Source organism: Canis aureus, chromosome 3, assembly GCF_053574225.1.
Source record: "Canis aureus isolate CA01 chromosome 3, VMU_Caureus_v.1.0, whole genome shotgun sequence".
NCBI lineage: Eukaryota > Metazoa > Chordata > Mammalia > Carnivora > Canidae > Canis > Canis aureus.
The window spans coordinates 65,303,949-65,325,748 of NC_135613.1; the positions used below are offsets into that span (position 1 = coordinate 65,303,949).

Genomic DNA, 21,800 nt, shown 5'->3' on the forward strand with positions numbered 1-21,800 from the left:
TTTCACCATACTTTTAAGTACATTGATTATGAGATCTACATACGATCTCCATCTCTGTATCTCCCCAAATGTATCAGCAGTGAGTTAAGAGAGTCAGGATTCAGAGTCAGGATTTCAGCAGATACATGAAGCGAGGGGAAGGAAATAAAAGATGTGGAAAGAGCATCCTAAGTAGATAAGGAGTCTGAGCAGAAAAACGATCCATAGTAAGGCTTTTATGTTATGGTTTGGAAACTGGATATTCTCGGGAAGGAAGTTTTATTTAAAGAGCAGATCTTACATTTCTTTTTAAAAATTAACTTATGTTATATTTTATCAAGTTAGCCTCACTGTGCTTAAAATAACACAAGTGATGAAAGCTAAAATTTGAATGCTTGCTTGGTGTTAAGCACTTAGTCATGACATGACTCTGCTACATGGCAATTTGATGTGTGTTCTTAACTTCGTCTTCCCAACAGCCCATGAGGGAGGGGATATTGATGTGGTTTTATACAGGAGTAAATAGTAGATTGAGAAAATTATAGATTGTCCAGGGTCACATAAGCTCTTAAGTAGCAGGCCCAAGACTGAAATCCTTGTGTGACTTTCTTCAGGACTTCCATCAGGAGAAATATAAGACAACCAAATATTGAACTGTGCAAAGTTGAATTTCTAGAAGCTCACTTCACCTAAAATCTAATGAAAAGGACCTTTAAAGGCAAAAAGTTTTTCTTAATTTTTGGACTTGCAAACATCTATGTGTATATTTTGTTTAAGAGACATACATTAAGTTAGGAGTTAAACCTTTTAACGGTTTTATTTTTTTATTTTTTTAAATTTTTATTTATTTATGATAGTCACACACAGAGAGAAAGAGAGAGGCAGAGACACAGGCAGAGGGAGAAGCAGGCTCCATGCACTGGAGCCCGACGCGGGATTCGATCCCGGGTCCTCAGGATCGCGCCCTGGGCTAAAGGCAGGCGCCAAACCGCTGCGCCACCCAGGGATCCCTTTTTAATGGTTTTAGAAATAGTATGCACATTTAAAAATATACATGAATTCTGAAATGTCGTGACTTGCATACTTAAGAGGCCATTCAGTTATGAATCAGGAAATAAGGAACATTGGAAGGATGTTTCACTGGTTTGTGCATACAACAAATGAGGCTTCCAGAACAAAGATTATAGAATGCACATTGAAATAAATGATGTGATTTATTGGGTGTCACGCATGGTTTAACAGAATGGCTAACTGTGTGCCAGCAGCACCAAGCTATCTAGTTTCATAGAAGTGATTTTCTAGCCTTTGATTATAATATGGATAGAACAAAAATGATAGGCTACATAAGGGGTGATTATTTTTTTTTATTTTAATTTTTTTTGTGAACAATTGTAGGGGAAAAAATAAAATTATCCTTGAACTGTAGCCATTCATTGTTTTTCATGCCTATGGAGATAGGGAAAATAGTTTGAAGAGAGGATTAGTGTAAAGTTAGAGCAAATGTGAAGTTCAGGGAATATAGAAATGGGAGTTAAGTATACTTTACAAAAATTAATTTTAAAATAATGCTTCCTTAGATGTGTTTCATCATCTTTGGTTATGGCTGACAAATAATCAGGATCATATTTACTTTTTTGGCTTATATAGTTCTTGATATAAAGATTCCTTTTTTCTTTTTAAACACCAAAGAAAAATAACTCAGGTTGATGCCAAATTAATTGAAATGATAATATAAAAGGGAAGGCTTTAGAAATAAACGTTATTCTAAAAAAAAAAAAAAATAAACGTTATTCTGTTATGATTTTATTATGCTTAATTTAAATACAGTAACATTTTATTTTGTTGGAAAACATATTCTTTGACTACTAAAATAATTATTACTGATAGCTACTGTTTATTGGTATTTACTGTATTCCCAGAAGATACACCAAGGTACTCTAGATGCATTTTTCTGGTTACCTTTTTGTAACGCTTTAAATAGAAGGTACTCTGATCTCTGAATGAGGAAATTGATAGAGATACAAGAGATATGCTCAGCTATTAAGATAATGAGCTCAGATTGTCATCTGTATTATTCCAAAGCCTATATTTTCCCCTTCTTATACCATATTGCAACAGAATGATACTATCATTGAGAATAGCTTTTTGAGGTGATATTCTTTGTTGAGTTGGCTTGATGAAACAAATTTAAGGTCTTATCTAATTATCTAATATTACAGTTCTAAATAGGTAGGTTGTATTTTTTTTTTTTTTTTTTTTTTGGTGGAATGGAGATATGCCCAACTATTTTTTAAGATTTTTTACTCCTGTTGAATTTATCCCTTTGGTTAATTTTCTTTTATCTTGATTTATTTTCCATTCCTATTATATGTCATACTTTTAAACCTCTTATTTTTACAGTGTTTTGTCTCCTATATACGTTCAGTATATCTGATGAAGAATAAAGAAATATTTGATGTGAGCACATTACCTGTACCTGAATATGCCCTGTAAGTATTCATATTACAGTTTTGATTGTGAATCCTCAAAGGTAGAGCTCATTTGTCTGAAACCTGGTTCTCTGAGAGGCCTTCTTGAAACTACCTTATTAAAACTGCCTTATTAAAAGAATCTGTTAAAGATCTGTAGAGAAAAAGAGATTGTGTTAACTAGAAAACTAGGTGAATGTTCCTTTTTTTTTTCTTGTCATACACAAGTTCTTAGTTCAAAGTGAAAATTTCTGAGTGTTACATTGGCTGTTTCCTATAGTTTTGTCTTAGTGGAGATGGAGAACAATTTTTTTTTTAATAAATGAATTTTTTATTGGTGTTCAATTTACCAACATACAGAATAACACCCAGTGCTCATCCCGTCAAGTGCCCCCCTCAGTGCCCGTCACCCATTCACCCCACCCCCTGCCCTCCTCCCCTTCCACCACTCCTAGTTCGTTTCCCAGAGGGAGTCTTTATGTTCTGTCTCCCTTTCTGATATTTCCCACACATTTCTTCTCCCTTCCCTTATATTCCCTTTCACTATTATTTATATTCCCCAAATGAATGAGAACATACACTGTTTGTCCTTCTCCGATTGACTTACTTCACTCAGCATAATACCCTTCAGTTCCATCCATGTTGAAGCAAATGGTGGGTATTTGTTGTTTCTAATGGCTGAGTAATATGAGATGGAGAACAATTGATAAGCATTGTTGGAAATCTTTAAATGTCTGCAGTTCTCTTGTTCTTTGGAATGCTGACCTGGTACACTGTAGACATTCTTTTTTTATGCTTTGATTACGAGTTTCCTTATCAGTTCTTCCCTTATTTTAGATTGATTGCCATAACTGCGTGCTTTATTGCTTGGATATTCTTTGTGTTGTGGTGTTTCTTATAGGTGCTCACAGTTACCATGGCAAAATGTCCCTGTTTAGTAACTGAGGTTACTATTACAAAAAAAAGGAACTCTTGGTTTTGTTTTGGCTTAGTATTTGAAGGACTTTTTTTCCTAACCTTTCAGCTATAAAGGAGGGAATGCTCATTTTTTCAGTGGGGTTCTTACCTGTGGGAAAAGCATTGACAAAATCCTATAGAAGCACTGTTGAGGTTAATAATACATTAAATGTCAGCATAAAACTTCCCAGCCTGTGATAAAATATATATTTTCAAGGCAAAGTCTGTATATTTGGGCCTACTCTCCAGGAATTCGAATGTCTTTACCTGTAAATGGTGTCTGATAAAAACTCATTTCTGGGCAAGCTGCTATTTTCTGCTCTTCATGTTGGATTGTAAGTTTAGTATAACAGGTAATTTGTCATTTTTAACATTTTAGAGTGATTGAAATTACTAAATAACAGTGTGAGGCTCCTGACTCTGTGTGTAGGTATTGATAGAAGACTGCATACCATGTATATAACATGTTTTTGTCGCTTATCTGTTTATGTAGCAGTTACTAATTTCACCATTTCTGAATACAATTCATGGTTTAGGTTATTAGCTCCTTTTTGTACTCTATGAAGAAGTTCTATCCTGGTTTTCTGATCGACTTACTGAGACATTAGCAAATAGGAGAAGCACAGGGTTTTAACACTGGAGGGTCATAATTATGGGACATTTTGTTGCTGCCAGCACCAGGAATTCTCATCTGTTCATAGTTGAAGACCTTTGCTTTTTATTGGTGATGTTTAGGAAAGGCAGAAAGTTAACTTCTGAGCCTAAATTATTGATACAGTTTAATTTGGTGTTGTCGCTTAATTTTTATGGATGTTTAGATGTGTAATTTCCTTGATCTATAAATTGCCTTAGAAGCCCTTTGTTACCTAAAGCAGTGTTATGTATGTAGGATATAATAAATGATTTAAAAAACCATTTTCCTAAAGAAACATGTTTTGAATAGCTATTATGTATAGTTCATTGTGCTAGATGTTAAAATTATAGATGTATGTACTCCTACCTTAAAGGAGCTCCAAGTTTTAAGTAGCTGAGATAGAAACATAAATGCAAAAAAAAAAAAAAAGAAACATAAATGCGATTGTAATACACTGAGAGAAACGCTCTGGCAAATGATAGGTAGTGGCTGCCTGTGTGGCAGGCAGTATTTTAAGTGTATTGCTTCTATAAACTCATTTTATTCTTATAACAACCCTGTGGTGTTGGTACTGCTCATGCCATTTTGCAAATAAGAAAACTAAGTATAGAGGTTAAGTAATGTCTTTTGGCCACAAAGCTAGTGTGTGACAGTCAGGATTTGAACCTCTGCAGTCCCATTTCTGAGTGTATGCTTTACCGCCGTACCTCTCAGTTTCTTGGATCTTGTTTCCTAGCAAAGAGGCAATGGATTCATGTTATAATGTTGGCTGTTTATCATAGCAGGCCCGGCTTTAGGAGTTTATTTCCAGGCTGTTAGTGGGCACATAGGACTTGGGAAAGACCTGATTATAAAGTCAATCTTGATTTTAGAAAGGGAAAGTAATTTTTCTTTTCTTTTTTGGTCTTTTGTTTAGAAATCCTTTTTTTTGTAGAAGAGATATTATTAAGTGACTATTATTAAGTGACTTATTAAGTGTTTATGAGGAGAGGACGGTGACAATGTGGGTTTATTCTTTGCAGAAAACTGTTCTGTCCTTTCATGTCTTTTTCCACATCCGTGTCTTTTTCAGCTTTAGTATTTATGTTTCACAAAGTGTTTTCACATAGTTAGCAAGTCAGGTTGTTACAACAGTTGTGAGATGGGCCTGATAGGTCCTGTTACCCCATCTTTGTGGCAGCTGAAGCTGAGAGGTAAACTGGACATATGCAGATTGGGTACATGAGCTGTTCCCTTGTTTCTGGTCTTGTGTTTTTTGTTTTTTGTTTTTTAAAGATTTTATTTATTTATTTATGAGAGACACACAGAGGCAGAGATATAGACATCGGGGGAACCCGATGTGGGGCTTGATCCTGGGAACTCCAGGATCCCGCCCTGAGCCGAGGGCAGACGCTTAACTGCTGAGCCACCTAGGTGTTCCGTGTTCTTTATTTTGTACCTCATTAACCTCTTAATGAAAAATGATGTATCGCCAGTGTTTTCTGACAGGTGTTCAGTATTTTTTGGATCTGCTTTTCGATTACCTAACCTGTCAAGATTGAGTTGTATCTCAGAGAAGTGTTTTTATTAAAATTGTCGCATGGTACCATAAGCACACCATCAGTGTCCTGAGATAACTATTTTCATTTGTTCATATTTAAGGTCTCTTGGTCTTGCTGTGGCACCACGGGTAAGATTTCTTCAGAAAATGCAGAAACAACCCACCAAAGAATTGATGGTGAGCCAAGATAATCAAGTGATTGAGCCAAGGGCTCCCTCCCTCACCAATGATGAAGTAGAAGAATTTAGAGCCTACTTCAATGAGAAAATGTCCATCCTTCAGAAAGGTGGGAGAAGACAAGAAGAGACAGAGTACACACTGGCTAATGGGATTAGTGATGAAGAGGAGGAAGAGAAGGAAGATGAGGAAGACCTGGAAGAGAAGCTGACAAAAGCAAAAGAGTCTCAGCCTCAATCTGTCCCTCTCACTGGGGAGGCCAAGGAAGCTTCTGGGCAATTCTTGGACAGAGATGAGGAAGAGGAGGAAGATGGACATGATGCTGATTTCTTTACAGTGAAGAGGCACAATGTATTTGGGTTGGATCTGCAGGAGAATAAAGCACTACAGGTAAGTTTACCACTAGTGGAGGGTCTTCTGTGATTTCCTGCCATTTCTTACCTTATGCTGCTTGTGGCCTTTGGGGGATTATGGGGGAAATAAGACTAGGAGAAATTTGTAGAATGACTTTCTTTGCAGTGAACTCTCCCCTCCTTCTCCATATTTAAAGATGGAATAGGTGCCTGAGAATTCTTCTTGTTTATAACTTTGGGAACTCTAAGAAGGCTGACAGTTTTAATCTTCTCATTTATTGTTCTTCTGAGGCATATTTTATAAGTAGCCAAAGTCATGGTTACAGGGTTATGGAAGGCAGGTGATGGGGTTCTGTGGTTTATGGTGTGAGGAGCCTTCACCATGATTCTACTTTCTGATTTAAATCATGATAGATGTTCCTTACAACAATTTAATCTTCCTAAGCAAGAGTTTTACTTTTAATGAGACGTTTGCTTTTGGGCACCAACCCAGTAGTATCTTAAATAGAAAGCCAGCACTTTTTAGAGGCCACTTATGAAGGTTTATTAAAAGTTTCATGTAGATACTTTGTTTCTCCATAGCTCCCTGCTAGGAGAAATAAAAGGGATAATTCAGATGAAGCATCTGTTTTCTGGAGAATTTGTAGGTGTACAGTAAATGTATTTCTCCTTTCCTTCCCCTTCTTGTTCCCCTCCTGTTTTGTATATCTCTGCTTTTTTTTTTTTTTATCATTTCTTTAAAGCGAATTGAATAAAAAAATGAAGCCAAGCTCTTATTTTTCTATACAGTGTTCTGTATACAGTGTTCTGAGTAGTTTTGGAATACTAAATTTTGAACTTTGAAACTTGGATAGGTGTTTAAGTAACTAAATAAAAATCTTGGAAAGGTAGCAAACATCCTTATTGAGTACTTCATATATAATCAGGCATTTTCTAAACATTGTCTCATTTGGTCCTTGAATAACCCTGTGAGGTAGGTACTATTTCACTATATAGGTAGAGGGAAAAAACAGCTAGGACACAGAGACTGTAAGATAGTGAGGTGCACAGCTTGTTACTAACATAGTTAGAATTTGTGCTTAAGTATTCTGATTTGATTGAACAAGAAAAGGAATACTGAGCTTGTTTTTGAAGTGTGATTTATCACTTTTCCTTACAGAATTGATATACTTTGTGCGGTATGTGATAAATCTGTGGTTAACCTAAGGCCACAGAGATTTTCTCCTGTGTTTTCCTTGAGAGGTTTTATAGTTTTAGCACTTAAATTTTGGGCTAGGGTTTATTTTAGCTTAATATTTGTGTACATTGTGAGAGAAAGGTTAATATTTAAAAAAATTTTTTTTAATGGATGTCCAATTGAACCAGTACCTTTTGTTAAGTAGTTCTTTCTCTATGCAATAATCTTGACCCTTTGTACACTGTTGACTATGTATTTGTTGGTCTTTTTGACTCACTTTCATTTCTATAGCTATCCTTTCATCAGTAACATCCATCTTTATCAGCTTCATGGTAAATCTCAAATTAGGTAGTACAAGTCTTCCAACTGGATATTTAAAAAAATTTGTTTTGGTTCTTCTTGGACCACTGCATTTCCATGTAAGTTTTTGAATCATTTGGTTAATTGGTACAAAAACATCTTACGATATCTTTTTTGAGATTGCATTGAAATCTTTAAATCTGTTTGGGGAGTATTGATATTTTGAGTCTTATGTTTGGGGAATATGGCCTGTCTTTCCATTTATTTAGGCCTTTTAATGTCTTTTTGTGTGGTTTTATAATTTTAAGTATGCATACTTCCATGTTTTTTCTTAGATTCATCTCTATTTCATAGTTTTCAATGCTATTATAAATTACACTTTTAAAATATAAATTTCTAATTCTTGCCAGTATATAGAAATACTGCTTTTTTTTTTTTTTTTTTGTATGCCAGTAATTCTAAACTGGCGTGTTGGTTCTAGTGGCTTTATTTTTGGAGATTCTTTGGGATTTTCTCTGTAGATGGTCATGGGGTTTGTGAAGAAAGATGGTTTCATTTCTTTTTTCCAAGTTGTGTGCCTTTTATTTCATTTTCTTAATTATACTGTATGTTGAGTAAGTGGTGGTGAGAGTGGCCATCATTGTTCTGTTCCTGGTCTGTGAGAGGGAAGACATTCAGTCTTTTAGGATTACATCTGATGTTAGCTATAGGTTTTTTGTAAATGTCTTTATCAGGGTAGGAAGCTTCTGTTCTGTTAGTAGTTGGGCTGGTGTATTTATCAAAATGGATGGCAAAAATTTTGTCAGATCCTTTTTTTTTCCCAACTTCATTAAGGTGAACATATATAGTTCTTTTGATACATTGATTTTATTTTTAATGTCAAATCAACCTTAAATTCCTATGATAAACTTTAGTCATGGTGTGTTTTAGCTCTTGCAGGATTTTGCTTGCTAATATTTTGTTAAGGGTCTTTATTTCTGTGTTCATAAGGGATATTTGGCTTAATCTCTTCTAATGACTTTGGGACTGTGACACATTTTTAAAAGCTTTTGATACATTTTGCCAAACTATCCAAAGAGCAGTCATAGTCATTGCCCACTTACTTACTCGAACACTGAATATTAACATTTTTTTACTATTTTGAAAAAAAAATCAATGTGAAATGTGTTTACCATATGAATTTCTTTCTTTGGTTCTATTATTGAACATTATTCATTTATTTCACTTGTATAATTTTTATGTATGTATATTATGTTTTCCCTTGCTATGATACTGTTTTTTTCTGTTGATCTCCAAAGTGTCCTTAAACATTAGTTACTGTCTCTGGCTTTAATATTCCTTGTCACACAAAGTTGTGTGTTGCCCTGCCTCCCTTACTGGATTCTGAATTCCTTGAAGTTAATGTCTTGCTGACTAGTAGTACGTGGTTAAGACTGGTACGGTGTCTAGTTCATGTTGAATTTCAAAGATATTTCATGAATGAATGAGTGAATTACTGAAATTCTTATTCTTTCACTTTGATTGTTTTGTTTGCTGTGAATTTCATATAATTCATGCATGTGGGGTGTATTTTTGGAAATCTATGTTTTGAAACTGTAAGATTTTGAAAATAGATAAAATTTATCAGATTGACTACAAATGATTCAAAAGATATTGTTTAATTTTCTATAAACATGAGCATAAATAACTACCTTTTTTATACTCATTAAATTATATATCTGTGCAGGCCAAGCTTTGGAATTTAGATAGTAGATGAACATATCTAATAGTGATACAAAGTTCTGGTTAAGAATACATTTGCATGGTATACTGTAAAAAGTTCTGTCTTTAAAATACCTACATGGGGGCATCTGAGTGGCTCAGTCAGTAAAGTGCCTGCTTTCACCTCAGGTCATAATCTCAGGGTCCTGGGATTGAGCCCTGCATTGGGCTCCCTGCTCAGCAGGGACCCTGCTTCTCCTTCTGCTTCCACCTGCCGCTCCCTCTGTTTATGCTCTCTTTGTCAAATAAATAAAATCTTAAATTTACATGACTTTTTTTTTTTTTAGATGTAATAAATTGGAGTTTATGACCTCTATGTCAAATGTGAGGAACAGTTTGGGATAGCAGGATTTTGAGATGCTGATAAGAGAATGCTTTTTCTTTTTCTTCTGGCACATTCCCTAGTAAAACAGCCAGAGTTGGAATTATTGGTTCTTTGGCTGAAATAGAAATACAAAGGCTACTGCCTTTCACCTCCCCACCCTCACCTAGTCTTGCGGCTTTACTTGTTATGTACCTTCAGGCTTTCAAAGTCAATATTTACTTGTCCTCAGATTATCATCATCTTTTTGGTTCTTCATCATATTTTTAAAGCATTTGGTTTTGAGTGTGATTTTTTGCATCTGCAGTCACAATCAGCTTTCCATTTTAGCCTTTGTTCTTGCATTTTATATTTTAGTATTTAGTTGTGCTAACTGGAGGCTGTTTTCTTCCTTTATTATCTATTATTAAGGATAGACCTGAGAAAGTAAAGAAAACCAAACTAACTATACTCAAAAGGAAAATAATACTATTATTTACACATAAATGAATGTATTACCCTTGGGAGACTAAGGCCTTTTTAGACACTGATGTCTTTGTTCAAATATTTTTGTTGCTCTTGTTTCAGAATTCCCTTTGGGGACAGCATACCAGATACACAAGAGAACTGGTCACATTACTTATATCATAGGCTATTCTTTGTCTGGATTATCTCTCTTTCCTTTCTTGCCTCCTTGGAAAAGGGAGGGGATTTATTGAATCATTTAAAGCTTGGAGCCAGTGGAGATGCATTGGATTGCAGATGACATGAGATTTGTTTAATAATCCTCATTGTCGTTGATAAAATAACGTATTTGGTGTTTTAGCACATACAAAATTCTTACAAGTTTTTATTTTGTCCTCATGACAGGAAAGGCAGATGATATTTAAATTTCACAAAGCCTTTTAAATGACTTTTCCAAAGTCACAGTGGTGGAGTCAGTACTCAGAACCTATCTCGGATGCCAAATCACATTCTCCTTCTACTTTGTCCTGTTGCCTACCACAATTTGTACTTAGTTTGTTTGCTCTAACTGGGTGGTGTCAGCATAACTGACAGCATTTTAAATAACTTTGTGCTGCCCATTGTGTGCAGAAATGTGGAATACAGAATTTATAGGTTTACCTCTTTAGACCTGAGCATGAATGGAGAAGTACCGAATTCCAGGTGCCAGCAATGTCTTCTGGAAGACTGCCTGTCATAGTCTTTTTCTGTTTGACAGGATCAAGGTATTAGCAGAGAAACGGATTTCCTTAGCACTGGAGAGCGAATCATGAGTGACAGAGCAGTAAAAGAGATGGGTAGGAGAGAGCCCAGCTGCCGTGATCACACACCAGGGCAGTAAGAGAAGGTTGGCTGATCTCCTGTCATAGGGAAGAAGTTTGTGTTTTGGGTAGTTTTTTTGGCTGTTGGCTAGAAAGTTGACCTCCATGGGAACAATGTTAGAGAAGAGTATAAAAATACGAAGTGATGAATTTGAAAATGATTTTAGAACATTTTCTTAAATATAAGAATGAAGTCTCCAAGCATATACTTTTTTCTCTCTCATTTTATAATTGTTTAGAGATGAGACTGATAGGTAGATTGCATTTTTAGTTCATCCACTTGTTTAAAGAGTAAAGCCAGGTCAGCCTTGAGATTTGAATGATACATATAGATAATTCTTTGTTTAGAGTAGAATCTATACTTTTTTTACTTGAAGTCTTACATTTTTGCATGAAAATTCTTGGTATTGCAAGAACTTCCTAGTGGTAAAGCAGAGATTAGCTAAAGATGTTACTATTATTTATAAGTATTCTCTTATGAAAGTATTCTAAAATTCTGAGTCAAGATTCCGATATATGAGAACTGAAGTTTTCCTGCCTCTTGTGTCTATCTTTTCTCTCTTTTCCCTTTCCTTCTCCTTCCCTCTTGTCCTTTTTTTTTTTTTTTTGTCTTCCTTCCAGGAGCAAAATTACAGAGAGCCTACTGGGTGCCAGGGATTGTTCTAGGGACTTAGTGAGTTTTAGATGCTTGTACTTGAGTTAATGTGATAAAATTTACTAATTATTAAACCAAAATTTCAGTAGAGAAATTCCAACTTTCTCTTCATTTATTTGTTATGCAACCAAGTATTTTAAAGCTGTTATTGGCACCTGGGAGAGAATTTGACCTGGGGCAATTTTACCTTAAAGAATGGATAGGTGTGGGGTACCTGGGTGATTCAGTAGTTGAGTGTCTGCCTTTGACACAGGGCGTGATCCTGGGGCTCTGGGATTGAGTTCTGCATTGGGCTTCCTGCAGGGAGCCTGTTTCTCCCTCTGCCTATGTCTCTGCCTCACTCTGTCTCTCATGAATAAATGTATTAAATATTGGGGAAAAAACCAGTTAAGTGTTCATAGGAGAGGAGAAAACACTCTAAGCAAAGAATATAGAGTGAGAAAAACCATGACCATAAGAAAATACATGTTTATTTTGGGGAACAGTTTTTGGTATGATGTTCAGTAGTTAGCCTTTCTGAGCCTTAGTGTCTGCATTTGTAAAATGGATCCAATAACAGTGTCTACTTGGCAGACTTATGATTAGACATAGAAAGCACCCAGCACAGTTGTGTACATAGAAGGAGATAGTTACCATTAGCTCTGATTTCCACCTGATAAAGTATAATAGGAACATACAAATAAGGGAGTGATAAAATGTTGCCAATGCCATGGCTGGGCAGTATCTGAGGTAGTTGCTGGGGAAAAATAAGGCCTTTGTGTGAATCAGGGCCAGTTGTAGAAAGAAAAAGTGATGCATTTCACTTACTTCAGGTGTAATATCAGGAAACAAATTTGCTTTTATGATTATAGCATAGTTGATAGAGAATTTTTCACATTCTCAGTTTTGTACATTGATCTGGAGTGCTAAACCCTACACTACTATCACAGGTCTAGTTGACATCACAGCCAAATATTTATGGAGAACTTGTAATTTGATATAACAGGCTATTAGGCAAACACAGTACCTTGTAGAAATAAATTGATTGCTTATAAATAGAACTAAAAGTGGTATTAACAATAGATATTTATTTCATGTGGAATCATTAAATAAAATTATTATATTTTTCTGGATGGGGAGTTCTTTCCAGTTACCTGGAAATACTCTTGTGGATAATAATACTGTGCGGTATATTTCTAGAAGATACTATGTAGAAGATACTAGGTTATGGATTTTGCTTATATTTAAATACCCTTGATTTAAAAATGGACATTAGAGGAAGTAATGCCCTTGTTTGGGGAATGATTGGGATGTACTGATAAACTGTTGTGGGAGAGTGTTGTTTTAGCTGTTTTTTTAATCCCTATAATTATTTGATGTAAAATGAGAATGAACTATGGTAGCTTCTTTTCTGAAATTTCTTGCAGACGACTCAGTTTTTGTAAAAGAAATAGCAGGAAGAATGTCTGTTAGTTTTCTTTAATCTGCTGTGCACTTTAATTATTGTATATTGTTTAGTAAAATCTTATGACCATTTCATGTGGTATTACCCCCATTTTGCAGGTTAAGAAAAAGACTGAAAGGTTCAGTTGCTTGCCTGATGTTTCACAGTTAGTGAAGTGAGATAAATAGAATTTGTACCTAGGCCCATCTGACAGGAGCCTTAGTGTGATTGTGCTTTTTTTTTGTTTGTTTTTTTATTTGTGTCGTTTCTACATTTAGCAGTGTTTGTCTTCACTTCCCATGAGCACTGCCACTATTCTGCCCCAGCCCCTTACTGCCTCAGACTTGGCGTGGGATGAACCTCATAATTGATCCTTATTGTTGTTCTTCCCCTGAGGTCCTCTGGGGATCCTCTGCAGACGGTTGTCAGGTTAGTATTTTTTTCACGTGGTTGAGTTTCCATGCTTCCTCTCATCTTTTCAAATGGGCTTTGTAAGCTAGCTGCTGCCCTACTACACCAGCAGGCCATTCTTCCCAGTGTGAGTTTCCACTTAACCCTGAGGATTGTCACCATGACAGCATTTCAGATCTTAGCTCCTGTTCAAGATGCAGTGCTGATCATGCCTCTTTCTTGAAACCAGCCTTTTACTTTATCTCACTGACATCTGGATTCCAATTTTCTATTTCACTAGCTTTTTCTTTTTGGCGTTTCGTAATATACCTCCACAAATGTCTTAATTTTATTCTGTATCAAGTGACTACTGAGATTGCCATAACCTTTGTTTGCAAGGGTCTTATATAATGCTTACTAGAATTAAACAGAAAGGAGAGCTCTTTAAGACCTACGAGTCAGGATTACTTTACTCTCCTCAATTTTTGGTAACATGAAGTGGTGGGATGACCTTAAATGTTGGATAGGTCAGAGTTGGTGTATATGCTTGTTGTGCTCAAGATTGCGAATCCGAGAAACCACCAAGGAGCTGACACCGATGCAAGTACACGAGGGTTTATTTACAAACTCGAGCTTGGGTCCAAGTGTACCCGACACAGCGGAGCAGGGACTTGGACCCCAAGGTTAAGAGGCATAGCAGTTTTATAGGGGCCAGTGGCCAATGAGATTGTAACACACCCAGAAAGTTGCACAGTCATGTCGGTCCACACGCAGGTGGCCAATTGAATTACAATTTACCCTATAGTGACTACCTTTTGAACTAGCCTATCACTCTGGTCAGAATTGGCACGCAGGTTTGTTGAAGGCAGGGTTTACATTCTTTGGCGGCTAGGGGTTTCGCATTCCTATATGAGCCGGTTTCGGGTAAGGGTGTGCTCAGTGGCTTGACTAGGGTGGGGGAGTACCTTAAGCAATAAGCAGGTCATGTGGGGGTTATACAGGAGATGGCGGGTGTAGCACAAAATGGAGTTAGTCCTGCTCTGCTTGTCCAGGGGTAGGGGATTTTTGTTAAATTCCTTGGGTCCCACAATGCTCTTTTGTCTTCCTGGAGGTGCCTTTTCTTTTTCTTGTTTCTGTTCTTAATTCTTTGTCATTCAAGCTTCATTTCCAATCCAAAAGTTGTTGTGTGATTTGAAAGTTAGATGTACATACTGAGTTGGTATATAAATATATTTTCCATCCTTCTGTATTTGAATTTTTTATGCGTATGGTTTCCTGAAGACATAAGTTGACAGTGGAAAGCTAAAAGCTTTTGGCTTGATAGTTATTCTTTCACATACTGAATCATTGTTGTATCAACAATAATTGATTTTTTTTCCCTCTTCATTTCCTACTTTTATCTGTCCTCAATATTGAAAGCATCTGCTGGCTACAGAATTCTTTTCTTTTTTTTTCTTTCTCTCTCTCTATTTATTTTTTATTTTTTATTATTTTTAATAATACATTTATTTTTTTATTGGTGTTCAATTTGCCAACATACAGAATAACACCCAGTGCTCATCCCGTCAAGTGCCCCCCTCAGTGCCTGCCACCCACCCCCACCCCCCGCCTTCCTCCCCTTCCACCACCCCTAGTTCATTTCCCAGAGTTAAGAGTCTTCCATGTTCTGTCTCCCTTTCTGATATTTCCTACCCATTTCTTCTCCCTTCTCCTCTATTCCTTTCACTATTATTTATATTCCCCAAATGAATGAGACCATATGTTTGTCCTTCTCCGATTGACTTATTTCACTCAATATAATACCCTCCAGTTCCATCCACGTCGAAGCAAATGGTGGGTATTTGTCATTTCTAATGGCTGAGTAATATTCCATTGTATACATAGACCACAGCTTCTTTATCCATTCATCTTTCGATGGGCACTGAGGCTCCTTCCACAGTTTGGCTATTGTGGACATTGCTGCTAGAAACATCAATGAGACTGAAGAAAGAGAAATTAAGGAGTCAATCCCATTTACAGTTGCACCCAAAAGCATAAGATACCTAGGAATAAACCTAACCAAAGAGGTAAAGGATCTATACCCTAAAAACTATAGAACACTTCTGAAAGAAATTGAGGAAGACACAAAGAGATGGAAAAATATTCCATGCTCATGGGTTGGAAGAATTAATATTGTGAAAATGTCAGTGTTACCCAGGGCAATTTACACGTTTAATGCAGTCCCTATCAGAATACCATGGACTTTCTTCAGAGAGTTAGAACAAATTTAAGATTTGTGTGGAATCAGAAAAGACCCCAAATAGCCAGGGGAATTTTAAAAAAGAAAACCATAGCTGGGGGCATCACAATGCCCGAATTCAGGTTGTACTACAAAGCTGTGGTCATCAAGACAGTGTGGTACTGGCACAAAAACAGACACATAGATCAATGGAACAGAATAGAGAATCCAGAAGTGGACCCTCAACTTTATGGTCAACTAATATTCGACAAAGGAGGAAAGACTATCCACTGGAAGAAAGACAGTCTCTTCAATAAATGGTGCTGGGAAAATTGGACATCCACATGCAGAAGAATGAAACTAGACCACTCTCTTGCACCATACACCAAGATAAACTCAAAATGGATGAAAGATCTAAATGTGAGACAAGATTCCATCAAAATCCTAGAGGAGAACACAGGCAACACCCTTTTTGAACTTGGCCACAGTAACTTCTTGCAAGATACATCCAGGAAGGCAAAAGAAACAAAAGCAAAAATGAACTATTGGGACTTCATCAAGATAAGAAGCTTTTGCACAGCAAAGGATATAGTCAACAAAACTAAAAGACAACCTACAGAATGGGAGGAGATATTTGCAAATGATGTATCAGATAAAGGGCTAGTTTCCAAGATCTATAAAGAACTTCTTAAACTCAACACCAAAGAAACAAACAGTCCAATCATGAAATGGGCAAAAGACATGAACAGAAATCTCACAGAGGAAGACACAGACATGGCCAACAAGCACATGAGAAAATGTTCTGCATCACTTGCCATCAGGGAAATACAAATCAAAACCACAATGAGATACCACCTCACACCAGTGAGAATGGGGAAAATTAAAAAGGCAGGAAACCACAAATGTTGGAGAGGATGCGGAGAAAAGGGAACCCTCTTGCACTGTTGGTGGGAATGTGAACTGGTGCAGCCACTCTGGAAAACTGTGTGAAGGTTCCTCAAAGAGTTAAAAATAGACCTGCCCTACGACCCAGCAATTGCACTGTTGGGGATTTACCCCAAAGATACAGATGCAATGAAATGCCGGGACATCTCTCTCTCTTTAAGTAGGCTTCATGCCCAGCGTGGAACCGAACATGGGGCTTGAATTCACAACCCTGAGATCAAGACCCGAGCTGATATCAGAGTCTGATGCTCAATGGACTGAGCCACCCAAGCACCCCTGACTACTGAATTTTCTAGTGACTTAATTTTATAGCCTAACTTTTGGAAACTATTTTTAATCACTGTATGTTTATCTTCATTTTAAAGTAGAGGTAAGGAAAAAAATGTGAAATCGGACAGGTTATTCTTGAGGGCCTAATTACAGCCCTTGAACTTGATTGTTAGGATAATCAGAGATAAGGAGCTTTCAAAAGTCATCAACTTGTTTGATGGTTTGTATTTATAGCTGTAATAAATGTAACTGTAGAGAATTTAGCCTAATATAGCAGGTACCTTCGTTATGAATAGGTTAGTTTCCAAAATGCTGTTTGTAGGATGCTTTGTTCTTAAGCCTTAGCAGTCTATATATGTATACTTACCTAAAGCTTTTTAATGGGAGGACTGTATTTATGGAAGCACTGGATTTTACTCATCATGTTCTCTTCACCTCTTAAATTTCCTTGAACATTAATTCTGTTTATATTGTTCTATTCAATATATGTTTTTTGAATAGCTTCAAAAGTATATGCTGAATCTAAGTCCAAGGCAGCAGCTGAAACAGTGCTGGGTGACAAGCAAAGTTAAATCACCTTTGATGGGGGATCCCTGGGTGGCTCAGTGGTTTCGCGCCTGCCTTTGGCCCAGGGCGCGATCCTGGAGTCCCGGGATTGAGTCCCACGTCAGGCTCCCGGCATGGAACCTGCTTCTCCCTCTGCCTGTGTCTCTGCCTCTCTCTCTCTCTCTCTCTCTATGTCTATCATAAATAAATAAAAAAACTAAATATTAAAAAAATAAGTAAATCACCTTTCATGTAAAGCTTTGCCATGAAAGTTTGCATTTCAGGTGAAATGGAAGCTTATTAAATGAGGGCTTCATGGTTATTTATTTATTTATTTATTTATTTATTTATTTATTTATTTATGAAAAATTACTCACTAGATACTTAATGAACACCTCAGTTGCTAAGTACCAGGTGTTGAAAATGTTAACAACATTCCCTGCTCTCATGGAGCTTAAATTGTAGTGGAGGAAGATGGACCAAAAAATAGGTGCATGTGTTGTGGGAAAAATGAAACAGAGTAGTTGGGAGGCAGGGCTCAAGGGGTGGGGTGTTGCAGCTTCAAATAGAATGGTCAGAGGCCCCTCCCTGGGGCCATTTCTGCCATTTCTGGGTTAAGACCTTTATTGATTTTTAAGCACTGGAAAGATTACTGTGCTCTCTCCATCCATATGTAATTTGAAACAAAAAATATACTAAATTTTGCAACGAAAAAAGTCCCTAAGTTCTGATTTTTTCCATAATGACTACTTTATTGCTTTTGTAGAAATATATTATTTCACAAACATTTTAAAGTATTGTGGCTTGGCTGGTGCCCTGAGCATGTGTGATTTGCTGGTTGGTTGTTGGAACCTGGGAGATAGACTGGGTAGAGAATGTAGAGAATTCATACCCTTCTGGGATCCCTGCTAGCAAGTTAATTGGCCAGAGCAGTGGTGCTTCAGTAAAGTTTGGTGGGAAGAGGGATGCTTGTACATTAAGAAAGGCCAATTTTTTACAGTAAACAGTTAAGTGTAAGTATCACCTGTATACAGTTGATGTTAAAAGCAGAACAAAACCAAAGGAGCCAGCTCTTTATCAGCAAAATGAATTTATTCAGGAATTTATTAGAATAATTGCAATTCAGGACAGAAAAAGTATGACCAAGGGGTACTGGGTGGCTCAGCCAGTTAAGCACCTGACTCTTGATTTCATCTCAGGTCCTGAGATGGAGCCCCTTCTGGATCTGTACTGGGTGTGGAGTCTTTTGGGATTCTCTCTCTCCTTCTGTCCCTCCCTACTCATGCGTGGATGCTCTCTCAAAAATAATAAAAGAATAAAGAAAACCACTGACAAAGCATAAACATCTCAGAGAACAGAGGAAAGGAGGAAGTTGGGAGAGGCTGTTTTGAGGAGTTTCTGGTGACGATGGCTTCTCCTTGGCCCAGTATGTAGGTTTCTCATTGACTGGGCTATTGCTGGGCAAGGAGAACTTCTTCCTTCCTCCTGACTGGCTCGTAAAATAAGTTTTCCTATGGTTTGCGATGTGATTGGTGGTGCTTGAGTGCTCCCCTTTCTAGGCTCCCTGACTCCATTATAAAGGAGGCTTCCTTTACCTTTGATAGTAGTTACAAGAATAAGATCAGTATGCTGACTTCACGATGGCTTAAATTTTGAAAGGTTTCATGGTAGTGTTTCCCAAGCTATGTTTTCTCAAGGCCTAATTGTTTATTTTCCAATCCATCACAGACCAATAATGCTATAGAACATTAAAGAAAAATTGCTAAGGTAAAATGAACCTTTCTTTGTTTTCTGGCTCTACCTCTACCTTTTTTTTTTTTTTGCCATATTTGCTTTCTTTCTCTAGGCTAAATGGTTTTCCTTTTAATTTTGGATCAGAGTCACCTTCTGTATTTTTTTTTCTTGTTGGCAAATCTTCTGTTTATATGGCTGTAGTAGAATACAGTGTTGTAGGATATTTGTGTAATGAATGATGCTTAATGAATGGAACGTACTATTTGTCATTTAGAAAATTGTGCAGTTTCTCTATAACCCTACCATGTCTTCTGGATTATTTTTGATGGGTGGGATTTGGCTCTGTGAGGGACACCACCACACCTGGGGTATGAGGCTTCTTTCATCCCTTGTGGTACTGGATTCCCTTTTTAAATTGGGTGCTCACCTCTTCAAAAAAGGAAGGAAGAAAGATTAAGGGGAAGAACTGGTAAATTGGTCTTTGGTAGGTACGTTGACTATGAAAGAAATGTAGTCAGATAAAACTCCTTGAGACCAGGTTCCATTTCTTGCTTGTTGCCGCATGGTCTGCAGCATCTTTCACCTGGTAGACACTGCTTGTTTCTAGTTTGGGGTCATTCTCTTTCAGAGTCTCTCCTACAGGTATTCATCAATAGCACTTTCATCTCTAGTATCAAAGTAAAGCAATAATGTGACTTCCTAAACAAGTCATGATTGGAAACATCTACAATGAAGTTTTAATAAGCTGAATTTTTCAAGTTGGGAGTGTTTCACTATGGGACAAAAAGTTTATCTCTATTAAACAGGTAGTGGATTATTAATCTCTGGACATTTCCACCTCCAGACAGCTATTGCTATTTTTGGTTTGTTTTCCTTTCTTCTTTTAGCTTGCCTGGTGGTTGTTAGAATAAAGGTGACAGACGGTCCTGATATAGTGTTGGACAGAAAATCTGCTGGTTTTTGTTTGGCATTATAAATGATTGAAAACAGAATGATATTTTGTTACAGTTCTAATAAAGCCAACACAGTAGTGATTCTTACAGTGCATTAATTTTAAGCTCCAGAAACAAGTGCCTTAATAAATGTCCCTGGAATATATGAAGAAAGTCCTAAGCATTAGGCGTGCATGAGATAGAAATCACATATTGCAACTTTTCTGAGAGCACATAAAGGATGCATTCATATTTTCATGGATAATCTCCCATGATGCAGTTTTCCTTACTGTTGATCTGCTTCCTCCCCATCCCTCACATTGGTGGGATAAATGAATCACTTAATTTCTTAGTAGCAATCACTCTAGAGCCTGCCTCCAAATAATAATTCCTAAGTTTGTTTTCTAAATTGAAAAGGCATATTTCCTATTACATCTTTTGGATAGTCATGATTAGAATAATTCTGCCACCTGCACGAATTTTCATATCTGCTGATTTTTGTTATGGAAAGCAGCAGAGCAAAAGAATGCTTTCTTCCTTGCTGTGATTCCTAATTTTGGAAGGTACACTAATTTCAGAATGTTTGATATAGGAAATGGTTGCATATTCCAATCTCACTTAGTAAGAACTTGCTAAATTATCTGTTCTCTCCTATGGTTTGGTTCAGCATTGTTTTGTTTTCTTTATATTCTTGATCTGTCAAGACTTTTTTTTTTAATATTTTACTTATTCATTCATGAGAGACACAGAGAGAGAGGGGGGCAGAGACATAGGCAGAGGGAGAAGCAGGCTCCATGCAGGGAGCCTGACATGGGACTCCATCCCAGGGCCCCAGGATCGTGCCCCAAGTCAAAGGCAGACACTTAACCTCTGAGTCACTCAGGCGTCCCATTTTTTTTTTTTTAAAGACTGTTTTTTCCTAGCTGCAGACATGTCCATAAAGTAGAACTTTACAAATCAAAGACTAGGTAAAATTCAATTAGGCTCTGTCCTCCCCCACTACACCTTCTCTGATTTTTTTTTTTTTTTAAAGGGATCTGTAAAGCTGGCTTTATGTGGCTCTTTTCTCCTTAGTAGTTTCTTTTTCTTTTTCTTTCTTTTTTTTTTTTTTTAAAGATTTTATTAATTTATTCATGAGAGAGACACACAGAGAGAGGCAGAGACACAGGCAGAGGAAGAAGCAGGCTCCATGCAGGGAACCTGACGTGGGACTCAATCTGGGGTCCCCAGGATCACACCCTAGGCTGAAGGCGGCGCTAAACCGCTGAGCCACCCGGGCTGCCCTCCTTACTAGTTTCTATTAAGAGTTGTTACTTGACTCAGCTTCAAGCACACTCAGTAATAGGTGTTTTAATAGTTGTTAGTCCATTTTATTTGATAACTTGAACAAAGTATTGTTTTTTTAATGAGTGTTTTAGAAATAATACTGATTTCTAACTTTCCCTCTTTCACAATAAGAGAGAGAAAGTATTTAATTCCCCAAAACTATGCTGTCAGGCAGGCTTCAGGACACTGTTTGGTTTCTAGCCCTAAAATTTCTTACCTATTTGGTAAGGCCCTAAAATGGAGGGGATTTATGTTTGCTGGGACTGAGTAGGTGCTTCAAAATGTGCTTCCTCAGCTGCCTGCTCTTAGCAAGCTCATAGCCCAGAACATGCTGCACTTTCATATTGTTTGTTTTCCCTGCCATACTATTTACCTTTATGAAGGCAGAG

General features: G+C 37.0%; 1 protein-coding gene across 3 annotated transcripts in view; it reads left to right on the plus strand.

The window, feature by feature from the left end:
- Positions 1 to 21,800, plus strand: part of DDX10 (DEAD-box helicase 10) — a 253,164-nt gene that overhangs the window by 42,564 nt on the left and 188,800 nt on the right. For all 3 annotated transcript variants that reach the window (XM_077893366.1, XM_077893365.1, XM_077893368.1), the window contains 2 exons: positions 2,380 to 2,468; positions 5,680 to 6,145. In XM_077893366.1, the coding sequence (XP_077749492.1) occupies positions 2,380 to 2,468; positions 5,680 to 6,145 (555 nt within the window). The remainder of the gene's footprint in view (positions 1 to 2,379; positions 2,469 to 5,679; positions 6,146 to 21,800) is intronic.